The sequence below is a fragment of the Taudactylus pleione genome, unplaced genomic scaffold (genome assembly GCF_031769625.1).
Source record: "Taudactylus pleione unplaced genomic scaffold, aTauple2 ptg000007l, whole genome shotgun sequence".
Taxonomy (NCBI): domain Eukaryota; kingdom Metazoa; phylum Chordata; class Amphibia; order Anura; family Myobatrachidae; genus Taudactylus; species Taudactylus pleione.
The window spans coordinates 23,712,962-23,733,042 of record NW_028284410.1 but is presented as its reverse complement, the minus strand read 5'-3'; the positions used below and the strand labels follow the sequence as shown (position 1 = coordinate 23,733,042).

The following is a 20,081-nucleotide window of genomic DNA, read 5'->3' as shown; positions in this document are numbered from 1 at the left end:
AGCCTGTCCAAACCTTTGGATTTTGAAGATTGGCCTAAGCAGCTTGCACACCAACTAGGAACCTGTAAAATAGCGAAATATCTAATTGACACTACACCCAAAAAGGGAAATGACATTGTTACTGTTATGTGTTTCTTGTGGTGTTTAACATACAAATACAAAATACAATCTAACTTTTAAAAAAGGGAAATCCTTGCAGGAACAGTCTACTTATGTCAGGGAAAACTATTTGTGTTTTAGAAAAAAAGCCAGAACGTATATTAGAACTACAAAATTTATTTACAAAACGAAAATAAACAAAAAAAACTACTGGCGAAGGATGCCAGACAGCCGGTCAAGGGCCACAAGAAGGCCAATTACATGTTGGCGCATCTGGCCAACACAATCCTCCACCTCTTGACGACGCCTCTGTTCCTCTGTGGGTGAGAAAAGTGTGTGGAATAATAAAACAATAGGGAAGCCACATTAAAAAAACAAAAACACAACGAAATCACTCCTAAACCGAAAAAAAAAAAACCAACACAAAAAGGGGGTGCTGGCAAAAATACAAGGCCTATGTACAAATTCACACAGGTGTGATATGTGTATGTTGAAATCAGCAGGAAGAGGTAAAGGCAAACTGCTAAATCACCAAAAGTAAACCAAACAAGCACGAATAAAGGCACGACACATGATTACATACAAACAGTTTGTGGTTAAAAAAAATGAGAAATAAAAACATACCGGGAGCCAAAACGGGAGCTCCGGAAGTCCCTCCATGTTCCTCCTCCTCGGAGCCTTCATTCCCCAAAGAACGGGGAGGGGTAATGATGGACTCCGGGGAGGGGGTAATTGGAAGAGGGGTGGGTGGAGGAGAGGGGGAAGTGGGACGGAGGGGAAGGAGGCCTGACAGTTCCGGGAGAGGGTCTGGGAAGGCTGGGGAGGAGTGGAGTATAGGGGAAATATTTGGGGTGGAGTGTTGGCTGGGGGTTGGGGATAGTGGCCGGGAACGCCGTCTGGCCGGACGGTGACGGCGTAGTCTTGGCTGTCCTCCTAAAATATGTCAAACAAATTGAGGTTAGTTTCTGGGCAAATCCGGGGCCCAAATTAAAAAAAAAAAACCACCAACAAAAAACATGCAAAAAGGAGTAGAATGAAAAAAACAGAAATAGAGGGAAAACAAGCACACGCTGATATGAGGACAAATAATTAATAGGACAGACAGGAAAACATGCACACGCAGATATGAGGACAAATAATTAATAGGACAGACAGGAAAACATGCACACGCAGATATGAGGACAAATAATTAATAGGACAGACAGGAAAACATGCACACGCAGATATGAGGACAAATAATTAATAGGACAGACAGGAAAACATGCACACGCAGATATGAGGACAAATAATTAATAGGACAGACAGGAAAACATGCACACGCAGATATGAGGACAAATAATTAATAGGACAGACAGGAAAACATGCACACGCAGATATGAGGACAAATAATTAATAGGACAGACAGGAAAACATGCACACGCAGATATGAGGACAAATAATTAATAGGACAGACAGGAAAACATGCACACGCAGATATGAGGACAAACTAATTAATAGGACAGACAGGAAAACATGCACACGCAGTTTGCCCCACAAACATGAAAACCACAATACATAACACTTACTTTCAACGATCTGCATGCGAAAGCATGCCAGCAAGCGGGGCGTTCGCCGTTGCAGGTCTGACCACCTGCGCTCAAGCTGCCCGATGTTGCGGCGTGAACCCAACGACCGCAGGCGGGACCGTGCCTCCGCATACGCGGAGCGCTTCTGCCGGTTGGTGATGGGTGGAGGCTGGCTGGTGATCCGCCTATCCATCACCTCCGTAAGCACCAGCAGCTCGCGCCTGGTGAATGCGGAGGCTCTCATGATGGCAATGGAGTTTTTCATACAAAACATTTTTGATAAAGTGTGGCCAAAATTTCTGATTGGCTAATGTATTTTGGAAATTAACAGGAGCAATTTTATTGGTTAGTGTATGAGTCATGTGTTCAACAGGGCCAGAAATCTCTGGAGAGTTATGATAGGCTTGATGCAGTGACATGCGTTTGCAAATTTAAATAAAGAAATGAACCCCGGAAAATATGCGGGGATCCACAGCAATAGAACAATTGTTTAATTGTGGTTCACATGTTTTTTGAACAATAAAAGCGAAGGTTCCATCCGTACGTATTCTGCGGGTAAACACAAACACGGACAAGAGTAAAGTTTCTTGCATTGTGTTGAAAAAAAAAAAACAATTAAGCTAATTGATACATTGATTGGCATGATACGATTGAGGGAGGTAGGCAGAATATAGGAGCAGGTAATCGACATCTGACAAGGCCACTTCCGGTTTCACTTGTGCGTGCGTTCCCTTCAAGCCATTTCGGGGATGTACGCTCGCTATTTCGCACGCTCGTTAGTTAGAGGAGGGGTCGCCTGAGTTTAGGGAGGAATTTTAGATGCGAACGAAAATACGAGCGAGCCATTGAATTTAAATATTTTTGTACGTACGCCTAACGTACGTGCGCCCGCTTGCGAGTGGGTCTGAATGAGGGCCATGGTTCTATATTAACAAGATGGTGTCTCTGAACAAGATGGCGTCATATCCTGACTTCAACACTATGAAACATATTTTTAATTTTAATTAAATGGCCTTCAATTGTTCGGTTATTAGACAGATTTTGTTTTCTCCAATTTTAGTAGCTCTTCAGGAGGTTTCATTTTCTAAAGTAGCTCACAGCTCAATTAAGGTTGGTGACCACTGGCATACAGCCTTATATATATTCTGATGCAGCACACTCAAGGCATATTGCACAGGTAATGTATAAATCCCCTTCACGGAGAGGACCCTGACGTCATCAGCCAGTGTCCAGCGTCATTCCCTGCCATCCAAGTGGGCATAGAGGGGGAATATAACCATGTGGCGAGCGTAGCGAGCCCCCGTGCCCGAAGCGTGGCGAGCGCAGCAACAAACTTCTTTAAGTGGGGACAAAGTACTTCTTTAGCTGGCTGTCATGTCATTTTCTGCCCTCACTCACGTCACTTCCAGGTCTCTAGCACGAAGGGGAAATACAGCCAACCATATTGCACATGGAGCTCAAACTGAAAGCAGCATACACACATACAGTAGCTCATCCCCATATTATCCCACAGTCTTAACTACAGGGTTTTGCCTTTTTTTGACATGACTGCCAGTTAAAAAAAAAAACAAAACCTTTTATTCCTTATTTACACAAGTACATTTTAAATTGTATTTTTCAGGACATATAGGACTTTATTTTGGTGGCATACTAAAATATAGATTTATTATATAGCCAATGGTGGAAAAGAAACTTTTCAATTTTTCCCATAGTAACTTTTATCCAATTAGTGCACAGGTTCTCAAACTCGGTCCTCAGGACCCCAAACAGTGCATGTTTTCCTGGTCTCCTCACAGAATCACAAGTGAAATAATTAGCTCCACCTGTGGATCTTTTAAAATGTGTCAGTGAGTTATGAACACACCTGGGCACCTGCTGGGTTACCTGGAAAACATGACCTGTGTGGGGTCCTGAGGACAGAGGGCCTGATTCAGATCCGCTCGCAAGCGGGTCGATGGCCAGGCAGTGCGCACTGGCACGTGCGCAAGCCCCGGAGCGAGTGAGAAATTCACTCGCTCCGGGGCTCGCTACAAACAGGGTGGCTGTCGATGTTGATCGACAGCTCGCCCTGTTTTGTAAGCGGGTCGGGGGGTGGCTTGCCAAACGGAGGCGTTCCTGCCATTTGGGGGCGGCCCTACTGACATCACTCGTGATGTCAGTAGTGAGCTTCCTGCTCTATTAGAGCAGGAAGCTCACTGGGGCTTGCGAGAGATGAGGCCCTACCACAAGCGTCTCGTCGCAAGCCCGATGATCGCGACCATCACCTGGCCGCTCGCAAAAGCTGTGGGTGGGCACCCACAGCTTAGAAAATGACCAGAAGGCCGGACAAAAAAAACGCCCTTCAGACCTGTGAGCGGGTCTGAATCAGGGCCAGAGTTTGAGAACCACTGAATTAGTGCATCTATAACTATTTATACCTAAAGGTGCATACACATGGAACTATATATCGTTCTGATATGAACGATAACGATATAGTTCAACGATATATAGTTCCGTGTGTATGCAATGAGCGGCCAACGATGCGCGCTCCCGATGGACGATAATGATATCGTCCATCGGGCATGCATGTTGGCCAATTTGGACGATATTGTGCATTTTAATTATGGAGAACGATCGTTGGTCGTTCATCGTTGGTGATATCTTTGGTGTGTGGATGAACAATATCGTTCATCCAGCACACCAGGAATTTCAAAGAGATCGTTCAGCGATATCGTTCTCTGAACAGATTGTCCCGTTTATCCAGCATAAATGGAATTTCTTAGTTCTCCAAAGTATAGTAAATCAAATTATAGTACTTTATACAATGCCTAACGTAGGCGTGTGTTCCATAAACATGTTAGACTAGGAAGTAAAATGGTTTGCTGCTGATATGCTAAGATTGAATGCAGGTACAGTGTAACCATTTGGAAGTCGTGGTGGTAGTGGCAAAGTTGGAATGACATTTTTTAATCAATTTCAGGAGACTGTAATTTGCGAATTCTTGCACAGGTGTATTAGATTACACGGGCATGATGTAATAGAGATCGAGTCTGACGGAGGTGCGGGATGCAGACTGATCTCAGTTTGCCTTGTAATTGACTGCAACTTTAAAAGAAACGATCGAGATCCGTCTGCATCCCGCATCTCCGGCAGACTGGATCTCTATTCCATCCCGCCCCAAGTGTCAGATACAATGCCATGGTCTCATCATGCAGGGGAAATGGTTATGATGGAACTTTTTTATTGTTTTTTGTGTCAAGTCAAGTCAAAAGTTTGTGTTATGTGCAATGATTTGTGAAGAGGTCCATTGCATGTGGAGAGATTCAAGTGGCATGTTTGGGAGTTTTGGTCTCAATGGCATGTGGTTGAAATCTAGAGTGAAGTTAGAGCATTTTAGTATACATAGTACGGCTATTTAATTTTGGGGCTCTTTTTAATTCATATGCCAGGTTGCCCATCAATGCCATACAGTTAGCTGGGAGTCTGGTAAGTGCCCACACTAAAGGGGCCTATCCATTACCTGACTTTGTGAACAATCCGACCAAAACCAGGAGGTTTTGGTCGCATTGTTTGCAAAGTCAGGTAATGGATAGCCGGCAAGGACCAGCGATGCGCGTGCACGCCGGGTCCTTACCGACCCCGACTGTCTACTGAACATGCCCGTCAACCTGACAACGCTCGTCACGTTCGGCATGCTCAGAGATAGGAGGTTGGACTCCTCACTGAATGACGTTCAGTGAACACTGTTCAGTGCGGGCACCGCACCTCAGCGACCTGAAGGTCTGAACGCTAGACGTTCAGACTTTCAGCTCGCCTAATGGATAGGCCCCTTTACACTATTAGATCGGTTACTAAAAGGAGCTTGCATCATGGATGCTTTCAAATACAGTCAGCGCTGGATTAAATTCTTTTAGTGGCAAGGGAGATCCAATATGATCTCTCCTATAATATCATTGGGGATCACACTATACTTGAAATTCCTGGTGATGCCATCATGTCACCCGACACTTTGGCATTCAGCACACTAAGCTATATTAAAGTTAGTAGCAAATACAGCTACAGGGTGCAAATTATCATTGGGAGAAACCATGATACAAATATAGTTTGTTTTGCATGCAGGGAAAATAATTGTTTGCATGTAACATACAACTATCGAGCAGCTTTATTTTTACACTGTGATTTAGAGTTGAGAACAATACTCCCCTTTCAAACTCTAATAGGGGTATGCAATATGGGTGCGATAACATCGTTTTTTGCGTTAATATCGCACTTTTTAACTTTTTTGCGTTAATATCACTGGTTTTAGTTTTACACCGTATTCAATTTCAAAGACTTATCGCAGTTTTGAAAAGTCTTTGCTAAAAATCGGGGATAAGTTTTCACCATTGAATAGGTGTCGAAAAAAAGTGCAGAATTGGGGTTTAGGGGTGCAGGCTTAAAAAAAATAGCCTGCACCCCTGAGAATGACATTTAAAAAAGAACTGTGTCAAAAAAAGTAAAAAAAAAAAAAAAAAAAATAGGGACACTCCAAAAAATTAACTTAAAAATTGGGGTGCAAAAAAAAAAAAATGGGGGAAAATTGTTAAACAATAGGGAAATAGGTTCAGGGCTATTCTGCAAGTATGCGGCAGGTGTTTTCTAGAATAGAATTATAGCGGCAGGTGCACAAATGCAGAATTTAAAAAAAAATTACTTTAGGGACACCAAAATATGCTAGTACCCATTTTCATGTACCCCAAATTTGATGGGACCACTTAAAAAAATGAAAAAAATAACCTAAGTGCTCTTCTGCATCACTTCTTCAATGTCGGGCAAAAAAACACCTGCTGCGGCTATTTAAATCCCCGACTTTCAATTAAAGGCTAAAACGGGGGTACCCATAGTGTTCCCCCATGTTTTTACAACTTTAGGGGGGTCTTACAATTATTTTAATGAAAAATTCGTAACTTTACGCAAACTTCGGAGTTTCCCGTTTTCGTTAATTTTATATTGAATACGGGGATAAGCGGGAGTGCGCACCATACCTTAACGCAGAAAAAAACTCAGATATGAAACGTTAACTTCGACAGTGAAGTGAACGTTTCATATTGAATACCCCTATAAATATGTCACACATTTTGAATTTGCTTTCCCCCAGCGATGTAATAGGGTTTTGCCAAGACTCAAAATTTCACCCTCTAGCTGGGTTTACACCTAAGTTGGGGGCAGAGCCGCCGGATCGCGTCATTAGGCCCCACCCCTCGCAGGAATTTACTGTGATTTTGCACATTTTAAATAGGGGGTGGGACTAAATGACGCTAATATCAGATTTTCGTCATTAGGCCCCGCCCCCCAACGCTCTGAACCGCCTGTCCCCGCTAATATTCTCCCCATTCTGCCCACTTCACAACTGAACAGCTATGTGGCCCAAGCTAACAATATATGTGTAGAACACAGTTATTACAAGTACCTGGAGGAATCTATTATAGCCCATGCACCAGTAGTAACTATTCCACCAGTCAATCCTGCAGTACAGCTGTCACTTTTGGAAACACCAAACCCTACACATTCAGACCGCAAGATGCCCCTGCATGTATCAGGAATCAGAGGTGGAACTATGGATCACACAACCAGTTGCTGTCATAACCAGGTTTGGGAGGGTCTCTCTACCCAATTTCAAGACTTATTATAGTTTAGCACTGTCCTTGCTTTTTCATATGCCTATGCCTGTCACATTCACCCTTTACTGCTAATTGTTGTTTGTTACACTGTTGCATGTTGTTTTAAAGGGATATAGAGGTCACATGTACATAAGTATTCACAGCCTTTGCCATGAAGCTCAAAATTGAGCTCAGGTGCATCTTTCCACTAATCATCCTTGAGATGTTCCTACAGGAGTGTAACTACGGTAAATTCAGTTGATTGGACATGATTTTGAAAGGCATAAATATACCTGTCTATATAAGGTCCCACACTTGACAGTGCATGTCAGAGCAAAAACCAAGCATGAAGTCCAAGGAATTGTCTGTAGACCTCCAAGACAGGATTGTCTCGAGGCCCAAATCTGGGGAAGGGTACAGAATAATATCTGCTGCTTTGAAGGTCCCAATGAGCACAGTGGGCTCCATCATCCGTAAATGGAAGAAGTTCAGAACCACCAGGACTCTTCCTAGAGTTGGCCGGCCATCTAAACTGAGCGATCGGGGGAGAAGGGCCCTAGTCAGGGAGGTGACCAAGAACACGATGGTCACTCTGTCAGAGCTACAGCATTCCTCTGTGGAGAGAGGAGAACCTTCCTCAAGGACAGCGATCTCTGCAGCAATCCACCAATCAGGCCTGTATGGTAGAATGGCCAGACGGAAGCCACTCCTTAGTAAAAAGCACATGGCAGTCCACCTGGAGTTTACGAAAATGCACCTGAAGGACTATCAGACCATGAGAAACAAAATTCTCTGGTCTGATGAGACAAAGATTGAACTCTTTGGCGTGAATCCAGGCGTTCTGTTTGGAGGAAACCAGGCACCGCACATCACCAGGCCAATACCATTCCTACAGTGAAGCATGGTGTGGCAGCATCATGTTGTGGGGATGTTTTTCAGCGGCAGGAACTGGGAGACTAGTCAGGATAGAGGGAAAGATGAATGCAGCAATGTACAGAGACATCCTGGATGAAAACCTGCTCCAGAGCGCTCTTGACCTCAGACTGGGGCGACGGTTCATCTTTCAGCAGGACAACGACCCTAAGCACACAGCCAAGATATCAAAGGAGTGGCTTCAGGACAACTCTGTGAATGTCCTTGAGTGGCCCAGCCAGAGCCCAGACTTGAATCCAATTGAACATCTCTGGAGAGATCTGAAAATGACTGTGCACCGACGCTTCCTATCCGACCTGATGGACCTTAAGAGGTGCTGCTAAGAGGAAAGGGCGAAACTGCCCAAAGATAGGTGTGCCAAGCTTGTGGCATCATATTCAAAAGGAATTGAGGCTGTAATTGCTGCCAAAGGTGCATCAACAAAGTATTGAGCAAAGGTTGTGAATACTTATGTACATGCGATTCGTTTTTTTTTTATTAAATTTGCATAAAAAACTTTACACGTTGTCATTATGGGGTATTGTGTGTATAATTTTGAAGACAAAAATGAATTTATTTCATTTTGGAATAAGGCTGTAACATAAAATGTGGAAAAAGTGAAGCATTGTGAATACTTTCTGGATGCACTTTATCTGGGATCTGTATACACAAGAAATTGCTTGTAGTTATAGGTTATATTAATTACGAATGACCAGGGCTGCCAAGAGAAATCCTGGGCCCCGTTACAGCAACCTCCAAGGGCCCCCCTATGGAGGGTGTGTGTGTGTGTGTGGGGGGGGGGGGGGGGGAGGGAGAGAGAATGAGAATTAATATATCAGGATTTTTACATTGCTCTAGGGTATTTATGGCCACTTCATTCTGCCCAGTTATATTTTATTATCTGTGTGCTGCTGTAAGATCCCAATCTCACTTTCACGTTTGTACTGGGACATACGTACACTGGCGGTCGCAGCAGCACACTACTCAAAGAGACAACCACTGACCCAGCCACAGGGAAACAGGAGGCTGCTGGGAGCATGCAGCTGGAATTGGGGCCTTGCCCTTGTTTCCCCTCTCTTTCTTGGGTGCACAGTCTCTGGCTGCTGTTTTGTAGTTGCTGTTCCTACTTTGAGCCGATTCTCCGGCAGCCATACGCAGTGCATGACATTTTCGCTGGCTATAGGAGGGGGAGACAGGACAGAATTTTTTGGGCTGCAGTGCATAGCAGCTGGATGCAGGGGCAGAACTATGGGAGACAATGGAGGCGCCTGCCGCCGGGCTCCAGCTCTGAGGGCTGTAACTATGTACCCTGAGTGTACCTCCACGGCCGCCCAATACATGGCACCCCTTCCAGCCACCTGAGAAGCCACCATACACTAGTGGAGAGCTCCATGTCAGACTATCAGCTGCTGCCTTCGTCTATCTATAGCCTGTCTGCATGCAAATTGCAATATTACAGTGTCAGCGGCACCAGATTATAGCTTGCCTCCGGGCATCTGGAATGAAGTTACGCCACTGGCTGCATGCTATTTTCTGCAGTGCATCTAAGCTGTCATCAGTTGCAGAGCGCATCCCCCAAGACCCCATTATTTTGTGTACATAAAATATATATATATATATATATATATATATATATATATATACACATACACACTATATATTACACACACTCACATATATATATATATGTGATATATATTATATATTTGAGTGTGTGTAATATATATATATATATACACACACACATGTATATATTACACACATTTAGATATACCTATTATATAAATATGATATATTAAATTATATATATATATATATATATATACACATTATGCATTGATTACCATATTTATAACATATATACAATTTATAGATTTACAACTATTAGCAACAGGCAGCACAGTGTCAAAGTCCACTTCCACAGATTCACAGCCTGAGCCTAGCAGTCAGCTCTTCCTTTCTCTTCACAGACAGTGAGTGACAGTCAGTCTCACAGACTTATTCCAACTCACTGTCTGTGCCACAAAAAAAACCAATGATGCCTGCATTCACCTGGCTGCCTTTATTGAATGCCTCGCAGCCTCCGCCCGCCGCCGCCCGGAGCCTGGAGCTGGTGCCTGATGAGAGAGAGCCTCGTGAGACGATGACGTCATCATATCGCGAGGCTCTCTCTCAGCCGGCACCAGCACCACAGCGGCGCGGCTACAGCCTGCATTTGTAAGTGAGTGACACGCACTGTTTGTGACACTGACAGTCACACAAACAGTGCGGTTAAAAAATAAGTTGGAAAAAAAATTGTGAAGTGCTGCGGGTGGCCCGGGCCCCCTGCTTTGCCCGGGCAATCTGTACCTGCTCCCCCCCCCTCTTGGCGACCCTGCAAATGACAGGCTAATCTAATCATTTACACTGAAAACTCAGCTGTCCAATTCAGCTCTGTTCTATGCATAGAACACTAAAGTCCTTGTGTAACTTACTTGCAGATTGTAGCAAAACCATTTAGCATCAATATGAAATATAGGTGGTCTTCTCTTTATCATGTGGATTTACTTACTGGAAAAGCAAGTCCTGCAATGAGCTGAAAGATTAGCCATCCGGGATACACTTCCAATGTATTTTGATGTGCTCTCTGAATGCAATTAAAAACATTTTCTTTGTCTGAATACATCTGCGGATACTGTAATGAGAGAAGTTACCAGGTTGAAGCCCCTAGTTTGAAAAGAGAAACATAAGCAACCAAAATGGTAAAAGTACATTTATGCTCTGTGCAGAGTACCTTACAGGGAGAGACATGGTGTAGTTGGTGTAGTTGTAATTTCAGTGAGTACAGGACTAAGGGGCCCATTTATCAAAGTGTATTTGAGGTAAAATCCCCGAAAACACCCGTTTTCGGGGGTTTACCTCAAAGACTAAGTATCCCCTGTATGTATTAAGGAGGGACCGCAGCAGGTACCTGCTGTGATCCCTCCATTACCGCTGGCAGCCGCCTCCCCCATAGGTTTCTATGGGGGATGCGATGCTGCCAAATTTACTAATATCCGGAATACGATGCATTCCAGATATTGGCCCCTGCAGCTAACGCCATCTGAAAGTGACATTAGCCACTGTAGACTATGGGCTACACCGTGCACTATTAGCTGGCGGAGGGATCCGCTGGAACCCTCCCGGCTATGGCGGGCGGATGTGCATGTGCAGTCCACAGGACTGGGCATGCACAGCACCCCCTGCACTGGCCTTTCGGAGCCCGTGTCCCTGCATGTCCCGGATGATACATCCGGCCGATAGGATCGCTTTTTGCAATGTGATCATGGGCGTTACTGACATGCCCCGATCGCATTGCAAAAGAAATCATTGATAAATGGGGCTCTATATAACAGTCAAATACATTTATCAGACATTTTTGCAATTTATTTTTGGTATAAATTTCCTAGTTACAATATCTTTATCTGGGCAGACAAAACTACTTCACAGGGGTGCACACAATAATGTAGGATTCAGTAGCCAGTCAGTTGTGAATGTAACTGCCAGAAGAATCTCTTAAGTGCTGGGGAGAATCTACATCCACTTACTAATATTTACTCCGGTTATTTTCCCAGCCCATTTTTATGCTGGGTACAAACTTTAACGATGGATCGGTCAGCAGACATTAAAATTTGCCTGCCTGGTTGTGATGTTCGTGTTGGTGGTCTGCAGCCAGAGTACGGGCAGTCGGCGAGTATATCTGCAAGATATATCAGCATTGGCTGTGCTGCAGGGCCTGCCTGATATGTCTGTGAACAACATCGTACAGACATATCCGGTGTACACACCCACCGATATGTCTGTGAACAATGACGCTCATACAAATCGGGTGTACATTCCCGCTGATGCACACGCAATATATCGTTCGTCGATCGATATGTTAACAATTGTGTACCCAGCTTAAGCTACATTATAATTCACCTGTAAACATTCAAAAATGTCAACTAGTTCATCTAAGATATTATTTTCCAGATTCCTGTGTTTACAACATATTTTCAAGACAAAATGCTCTTGCCACATCTATAGGGTTACATTTACTGCACTGTCATACATGACTTGCACTTTTGAAAAGTTACTGTAGAAAAGTACTCAGTAAAAGGTTTCACAAGCAGTGTAGGACAATGACTTTGCATCTTTGTGCCCAACCTAACTGGAAGTAATATAATCTGTTTCTGCATGTGTATGATAATTATCTGTTTCTGCATGTGTATGATAATTACAAGTACTAAAGGTGAGCTGGTGTACAGATCTGTTTTATATAAGTGATGTGGAAGTACATTTTCAGTGTCTGTGCTGTGTGCCATAAGGAAATAAAACTTCCATACAATATGGAAAGAGAGAGGGACCCATTCATTAATGATCACATTTGCAATGCAATTTGGGTATGATATTAGCACCCATGATCGCATTGCAGGATACAATCATAGCAGTAGGATGAAACAAAATGCATCGGCAGGGACAGGGGCTCAGAAAGGAACCCATCCCTGCAATGAGCCGGTACTCCTGCCCATGTGTGGTTTACATACCACACATGCGCGGAAGCTATTGCTGGGGAGGGTTCCTATGGAACCGTCTTCCAGCTAGTTATGCGATATTTAGCCCTTAGGCTACAGCGGCTTATTCTACCTTCTCATGGCATAAGCTGCGGGGACCAAGTTCCGGAATGGGCATCGCATCCACAATAGAAAACTATGGGGCTTGTAGTCACGGGCGTAGGGAGGGCGGTTCCAGTGGAGCGCAAGCTCCAAGTGCGAAGGTTTCCAGAGGCGCGGGGGGCCGTTGCTTCTCCACTGCCATGTGAACGCTGGCCTCTGAAGTGATCGGAGGCAAAGAAGCCTCCAATCTCTTCAGAGGCCAGCGTTCCCAGTGATGCACTGCGCGGGTGACATCATGACGTCACCCGCGCGCTGAGGAGCCTGTGCGGCCGCGCCTGCTGGATCTAGTTACTTAGATCCAGTCAGAGTGGCAGCAGGAATAACAGCTTGGACGACGACCGCGATGGATCAGGTAAGTACTGGGGTGGGATGGAGGACTACAGCGGCACTACTTTAAAGGGGCACCTATACAGGGGGCACTGCACATGGGCACCACTACAGGGGGCATTGCATATGGGCACCACTACAGGGGGCACTATATGGGCACCACTACAGGGGGCACTGCATATGGGCACCACTACAGGAGACATTGCATAAGGGCACCACTACAGGGGGCACTGCATATGGGCACAGCTAGAGGGGACATTGCATATGGGCACAACTACGGGGGCACTGCATATGGGCAATACAGAGGGCCCTGCATACGGGGTACTACTACAGGAGCTGATGACTGGAGTGATACGGAAGGAGGCTGGAAAGCTGGGACAGGAGGATGGAGAGAGAGGGGGAAGAAGGCAGAATATATTTATCCCTCCATGCCCCACTTTGATGCTGCCCCATATCTTTATTTTTGCTTCTCTTTACTTTAGTCCCATATGGACCCACCTCCTCCCTGGAACACTTGAGGTGGGCGCCCTGGCTACACGCTACACTCCTGCTTGCAGTGCTGGCTGAAATGGAGAGACGATATCTGCTGCAACCCCTCAATGCATCTTGGGAATACTAAATATTTGCGGGTATCTCCCGAAAACTGGTGTTTTGTGGGAATACACCGCAAATATTAAATGATAAATGGGCCCTAGAATGAGTTAGAGGGTGAGTGATACATGTTGATGTAATTCTGTTCTATAAGCACTAGTTTGCCCCAGTGTCTGTCCAGACTACAGGAAGTACCATAATCCTGGGCTATTGGTAATGCTTATGCCAAGCCCCAGTTGCTTTGTACACCTCTCTCAGCACCTCTGCTCATCCCACAAGTCACCACATACATTGTAGGCACTCTAGGCATCATAAGCACTATCAAAGCGACAATGGTCTTGATTCAGAGTTGCATGGAAATAAATACAAATACTCACTTGTATTCAGAGTTAGCTGCATCTATGTGACCGCACCGCCCCCATCCATCTGCTTGTGAGAGTAGGAGTCGGTGAAAGGCTCTCACGTCATTAGGCCCTGCCCCGTCACAACAAAATGAAGCCGCAAGGAGGGGGTGGAGCTAAACAGTCACTATTCGCGTCATTTATACCCAAAACCTCCCTATGAACTGCCAATTTGGGTATTATCTCCCTATCCTGCCCACCTCACTAGGAAGTGGGTGGGAGATGGAAGATCCACCCACTCTTCCAGGGGTATGGGGAACTACCCGAAAATTTTAGAGTCTCCTGCACCTTGTCGGAAAGTAGACAAGTATGTTTTATTAGGGTCCTACAGATGAAAGTTTCCTTGCTGGGATAAAAACAATGGGCGCTTCCAAATATTAAAATAGTATCTATATATATTTTAAACTTGCTGTAACTTCTGCCCCGCCATAGTAGGCCTGGTAACCTACAAGACTAGAAACACAAATACAGGAAAGTAGGAGTGTTTGTATGCAACAAGAAATAGATTGTTAAAACTTAATGCTTTATTCAAATACTGTAAAATACAATTCATATATATATATATATATATATATATACATATACACATACATACATACAGTTCAGCGGACTGCACATGAGCGGCGCCCATTGCCGGCGGAGGGATCTGGGAGATCCTTCCGCCGGCTGATTTGCAGTAAGTCCCCATAGACTATAGCGGCTAACGCTATCTTCAGATAGCGTTAGCTGCTGGGGACAATATCGGGAATGCTTTGCATTCCCGATATTGATACATTTGGCAGCATCGCATCCCCCATAGAAACCTATGGGGGAGGCGGCTGCGGGCGGCAATGGAGGGATCACAGCAGGTATCGGAGATACCTGCTGCGGTTCCTCTTTCATACATCCGGGGGATACTTAATATTTGAGGTAAACCCCCGAAAACATGCCTTATATGACAGTGTGCATGCTTACAGGGTGTCATGTTATGAAAATCTACGACTGAAGTTGAGGCTGTGGGAGCGGGATAGCAAGATCTCTTTGCTATGAGAATGCTTCCATAGAATGCATGGCTACCCTCGCGGGAGGCTCACGATTTTTCGGGTAACCCGCCGCACCTCCGGAAGGGTAGGCACTTCTCCCGCTTTCTGCCCACTTCCAATGCACAGACTCGCTGATCCCTGCTAATATTCTCCCCATTCTGCCCACTTCCTAGAATGTTAGCAGGGATCGGCAGGTCTGTGCATTGTGGGAGGGGCCTAATGACACGATTCTATGAGAATTGCGTCATTTAGCCCGCCCTCTATTTGAATCGGGCATTGTTGCTGCAAATTTCTGTGAGGGGGTGGAGCTTAATGGTGTGACCCAGTCGGCCATGCCCCTAACTCCGCCCACCTGCTTCTCCTCTCCGGGCTTCTCCAGGGAGGAGAATTCTTGAGTCGGCAAGTATGTTCCATAGGAACAAAGCAGCGAATGCCATCTGAAGATAGAGTTCACTAACAGGGTCAAACTCAGAAAAGCTATGCTGTTTAGATCTTGGTATGTAGGGTCAGAACTCAGGGCCTGATTCAGAGCCTGACGCTCTGACAGAGCGCTCGCTCTGAATCAGGGCCGGCCTTCTGTGACCACCCACAGCTGTAGCGAGCAGCCAGGAAGATGGTCGCGATGGTCAAGACCATCGCGACCATTAGGCTTGCGACGAGACCCTTGTGGTAGGGTCTCGTTGCCGCAAGCCCAAGACTGCTTTCGGCTCAAACAGAGCCGAAAGCACTCCCACTGACAGCACTTGTGATGTCAGTGGGGCCGGCCCCAGACGGTACGCATTCCTATGGGAACGCCTCCGTCTGGGCAGCCACGCCCCCGGCCCGCCCACCAAAGGGGGCGTGCTGTCACTCAACATCGACAGCACTCCCCCTTTGGTACGAGACCCGTCGCTATCCGGGTCTCGTGCATGCGCACGACCATCGGGCTTGCGACGAGACCCTTGCGGTAGGGTCTCGCTGCCGCAAGCCCTGGAGTGCTTTTGGCTCTATCAGAGCCAAAAGCACTCCCACTGACAGCACTTGTGATGTCAGTGGGGCCGGCCCCAGACGGTAGGCGTTCCCATGGGAACGCCTCCGTCTGGGCAGCCACGCCCCCCGCACGCCCATCAAAGGAGGCGTGCTGTCAATCACCATCGACAGCACGCCCCCTTTAGTGCGAGACCCTTAACGACGGCCTGGTCGTCGTTATTTGGGTCTCGCGCATGTGCACGACGGAGCCGCCTCCATTGTGCGCATGCGCACTTGGGCAACATCGACCCGCTTGCGAGCCCTCAGCACTCGCGAGCGGGTCTGAATTAGGCCCTGTGTTTGAAAAATGACAGCAGCTGATTGGTTGGTCGTTTATCACTTTCCACTTTAACCCTTCCCAGAGCTTCATAAATCTGCCCCAATAGCCTAAGCAACAAATCTATTTTTCATTAGGTCCTAATCATGTAGTTGTTGTGATAGGATGCAGAAAGACACAGATAGTACAAGTGCTACATGTATAATTTATGTGAGACATACAATATATGTTCTGCAATACTGAGTTCAGTTGCTCAGAATTAGTACATCCTAACCTTGGATTACTGTAGAGCTCTGATTAATTAAGATGAACAGATTGTGTTATTATGGAAAACATAGAACCAGTGGCTGGAATTAGAATACATTTTAGCTGTGTGAAAACCGGTCCACATTCTTGCAATAGATCTCATCTTGAAAAATAAAAGTATAGAACAATTTAATTAAGATAGCATAGGTATTACTGGATGTTTCAGGAAAGAAGCAAAAATTCATGGGGTGGTTACTATACCTTGACATTGTACTTCTTCCTTGCTTTTCCCACGTTTATACCAAGGTACATTAGTAAAACATAGCTGTAGATAAAGATCAAGATCACATATGCGAAATCCTGCGGTAGTATTTCACTTATGCTGTGGGATGTCATCATTAAATCGTAGATGTCTGTCCCAGGTTTTCAGATCACACAGAACACGAGGAGCAAAATACTGGTTATACAACGCCCTGCCTGGTCTGCTGTGCTCTACTCTCCAGTAACCTTTGTTCGAACTACTCCATACAATGCAGTGATCGTGACAGTGGGAGGAGCACTTCCTGGACTCCAGCCAGTGAGACATACCTCTGTAACCAAAGCACTGTGTTATTGTGACAGCATTACCTACGATTTTCATAAGTGCTGGACAAATTAATATCTTTTTACCGCTTTAACATTTTAACTTGTGTGTTTTTATCATGTCTTTTTGTTTCTGTAATGTCTACACTGCAGGATATCTGTTTGTTACTCATCAGTAAGAAGCGAAAAGCCGAGATCCGCGAAAAAGTATCGCCGATTGTGACTTTTCGCCAGTCGGAAACTTATCTCCGTATTCAATTGCAAACACTTTTCGCGTACACGAAAACGCAATGCAATGTAATAGGCGAAAAAGATTTGCCTATGAATAGGTGGAGAAAAAAAGTTTGGGGTGCAAAGGTGGGGAAAACACTCTGCACCCTTGGGACAGCCCCCCAAAGGATAACTGCGTCAAGAAACCCCTAAAAAAAAGTGGAAGACCCCAAAAATTATTTTGAAAAAGGGGGCGAAAAAGTGCAAAGTGGGGGTACAAACTTAAAAACTAGCAAAATAGACTTTTGGGGGATCTGCAAGTACGGGTGAGGTGTTTTTTTAATTGCAGGTGCTTGCTTCATGTGCGTTTTTTTTTAACTTAACTTTTGCAACTTTAAACCATGCTTGTACCCATTTTCAAGTACCCCAAATTTGACAGGAGGACTTATTTTCTCCCCAAAAAACTGCTTAATGCTATTCTTCACCACTTGTGCAAAGATGCTAATTAGAAGAAAATGACACCCTTTAAGTACCCCAAATAGCTTTAATAGGGCTATTCTGGGGCATGCACATTGATCCCCAATGTTAGTGCATCTTTTAGGGGGTGTCAGGCTGATTTCCCCAATTCCAACAGCATTTCTTACCTGGTTTGCATTCACCGGGTTGCGTTTTCACGTCTTTTGGAAGTGAATAGGGCGAATCGCGGGGACGCGCGTGATAAGTTTCTGTGGCTAAAATATGTGATGTAGGCGAAATCTCCGGTAGGCGAGAAAGTATCGCGGGTGCGAAACTAATTGCATACATGCCTAAAAGTACTGAATTAAAGAGCTGCACCAACAAAAGCAATTATATGGTAACATACCTGCTCTACATCTAGTAGTGCAAAAGGGTCTAGCAGTGTTCGGAACCCTCCAAATTTATGAAACACTACTCAGACAACCCCAAATATAAGTTATTGGTTCACATTTTAATCAACATATTTAGGGGCCTATTTATCATTTTTTCATAAAATTATGCAGAAACTGCAGTTTCTACATTATTGTATGTTTCCCGGGTATGTAAGAACAGCCTAGTGCTGGTGATTATATAAAAATCTCCTGGAAAAGGCTAACTACCACTGCAGACTGCAGTCCCCATTAATGTCAACGGGGACTGCAGTATGACCTCTATGTACCAACCTCTGAAAACCAAAGCTTTTTAGAGTTTGTTACCTTAGCTTTACACCATCCTCAAATAGTTGACTTCTAGACAATAGGAAAAAATTGTATGACGTTGATGCGGAACCTGCGCTTGTTGGTTGGTATAGGATAATGGTAGCTGCTGGCACTATGGAGATAATCCCATATCTCCTACAGACAATGATAGTACAGGTTGAGTCTACCATATTCAAATATTCCGAAATATGGAATATTCCGAAATACGGAATATTTTTAGCATGAATGAGATAGTGAAACCTTTGATTTTTGATGGTACAATGTACACAAACTTTTAAAGCACATAATTATTAAAAATAAAGTATAAAATTACCTATAGGCTGTGTGTATAAGGTGTATATGACATATAAATGAATTTCATGTATCTACACAAACTTTGTTTGAGCCACAAAATTATTGAAAATATTGTATACAATTACCTGCAGGCTGTGTGTATAAAGTGTATATGAATCAAAAATGCATTCTGTGTGTATATTTGGGCCCTATTCCTAAGACATTTCAATATGGTATACAATTATTCCAATATACAGAATATTCCGATATCCAAAATACCCCTGGTCCCAAGCATTTTGGATATGGGAGACTCAACCTGTATATACAATTATAGTGCCTGCGCTAGTTTGCGTAATTCTATAGGTGCCTAATGTGACAACCAATATGTGTATGTAGATCTAATAATACTAAGCACACAGAGATAATAGTTAGGTGGTTTTAATGGATCCGGTAAATACTACAACAAATCAATTGAGAAGTCACAGTGCTCCCTAATTTGAGGAGTAATGTATGCAGGATATGGTACAGGGGTATATGGTAAAATGGGGGGGATAAAATAGTGAACAATGTTCTTTAAATACAGGAAAAAATTAAATATATAGTGCAGACGGAATTGATGTCCTGGGTGGGTTGCGCTCTGGAGGGGCGGTGTCCCGTGCCCTCCGGTCCGACAACTTACCCTTCTTCTTGCTGTCGATGTTAATCCTTGTGTGAAAGGTTCTTTCAGGTACACAGTCTCTCCGCCTCTGTTGGAGTGTGTGCCAAGTTACACCCTCTCTATAGGTCCCGTTGATTCACCAGATGCATCGAGACCACCGGACCCACAATCACAGTTGATCACGTGGTCGCCAGCTATCGATCGCCATGGCCGGCCGCTCTACCGACTGGATGGTGGGGAGACTAGGGGGTCTTATTACTAAGCAGTGTTAGGAGACAGAGTGAAAAGTGATAAGGTGCCAGCCAATCAGCTCCTGTCATTTTTCAAACACAGCCTGTGAGATGGCAGTTAGGAGCTGATTGGCTGGCACCTTATCACTTTTCACTCTGTCTCCTTACACTGCTT

General features: G+C 44.8%; 1 protein-coding gene across 1 annotated transcript in view; it reads right to left on the bottom strand.

Annotated features, from left to right (window-relative positions):
- The window catches only part of LOC148542979 (glutathione S-transferase 3, mitochondrial-like), a 33,385-nt gene extending 16,124 nt beyond the window's left edge, over nt 1-17,261 (bottom strand). Inside the window, exons 1-2 of the mRNA XM_088462543.1 lie at nt 17,001-17,261; nt 10,746-10,868 (exon numbers count right to left, since the gene is read on the bottom strand). Coding sequence (XP_088318669.1) covers nt 10,746-10,868; nt 17,001-17,138 — 261 coding nt within the window. The 5' untranslated portion in view covers nt 17,139-17,261. The remainder of the gene's footprint in view (nt 1-10,745; nt 10,869-17,000) is intronic.
- Between the last annotated feature and the right edge of the window lie 2,820 nt (nt 17,262-20,081).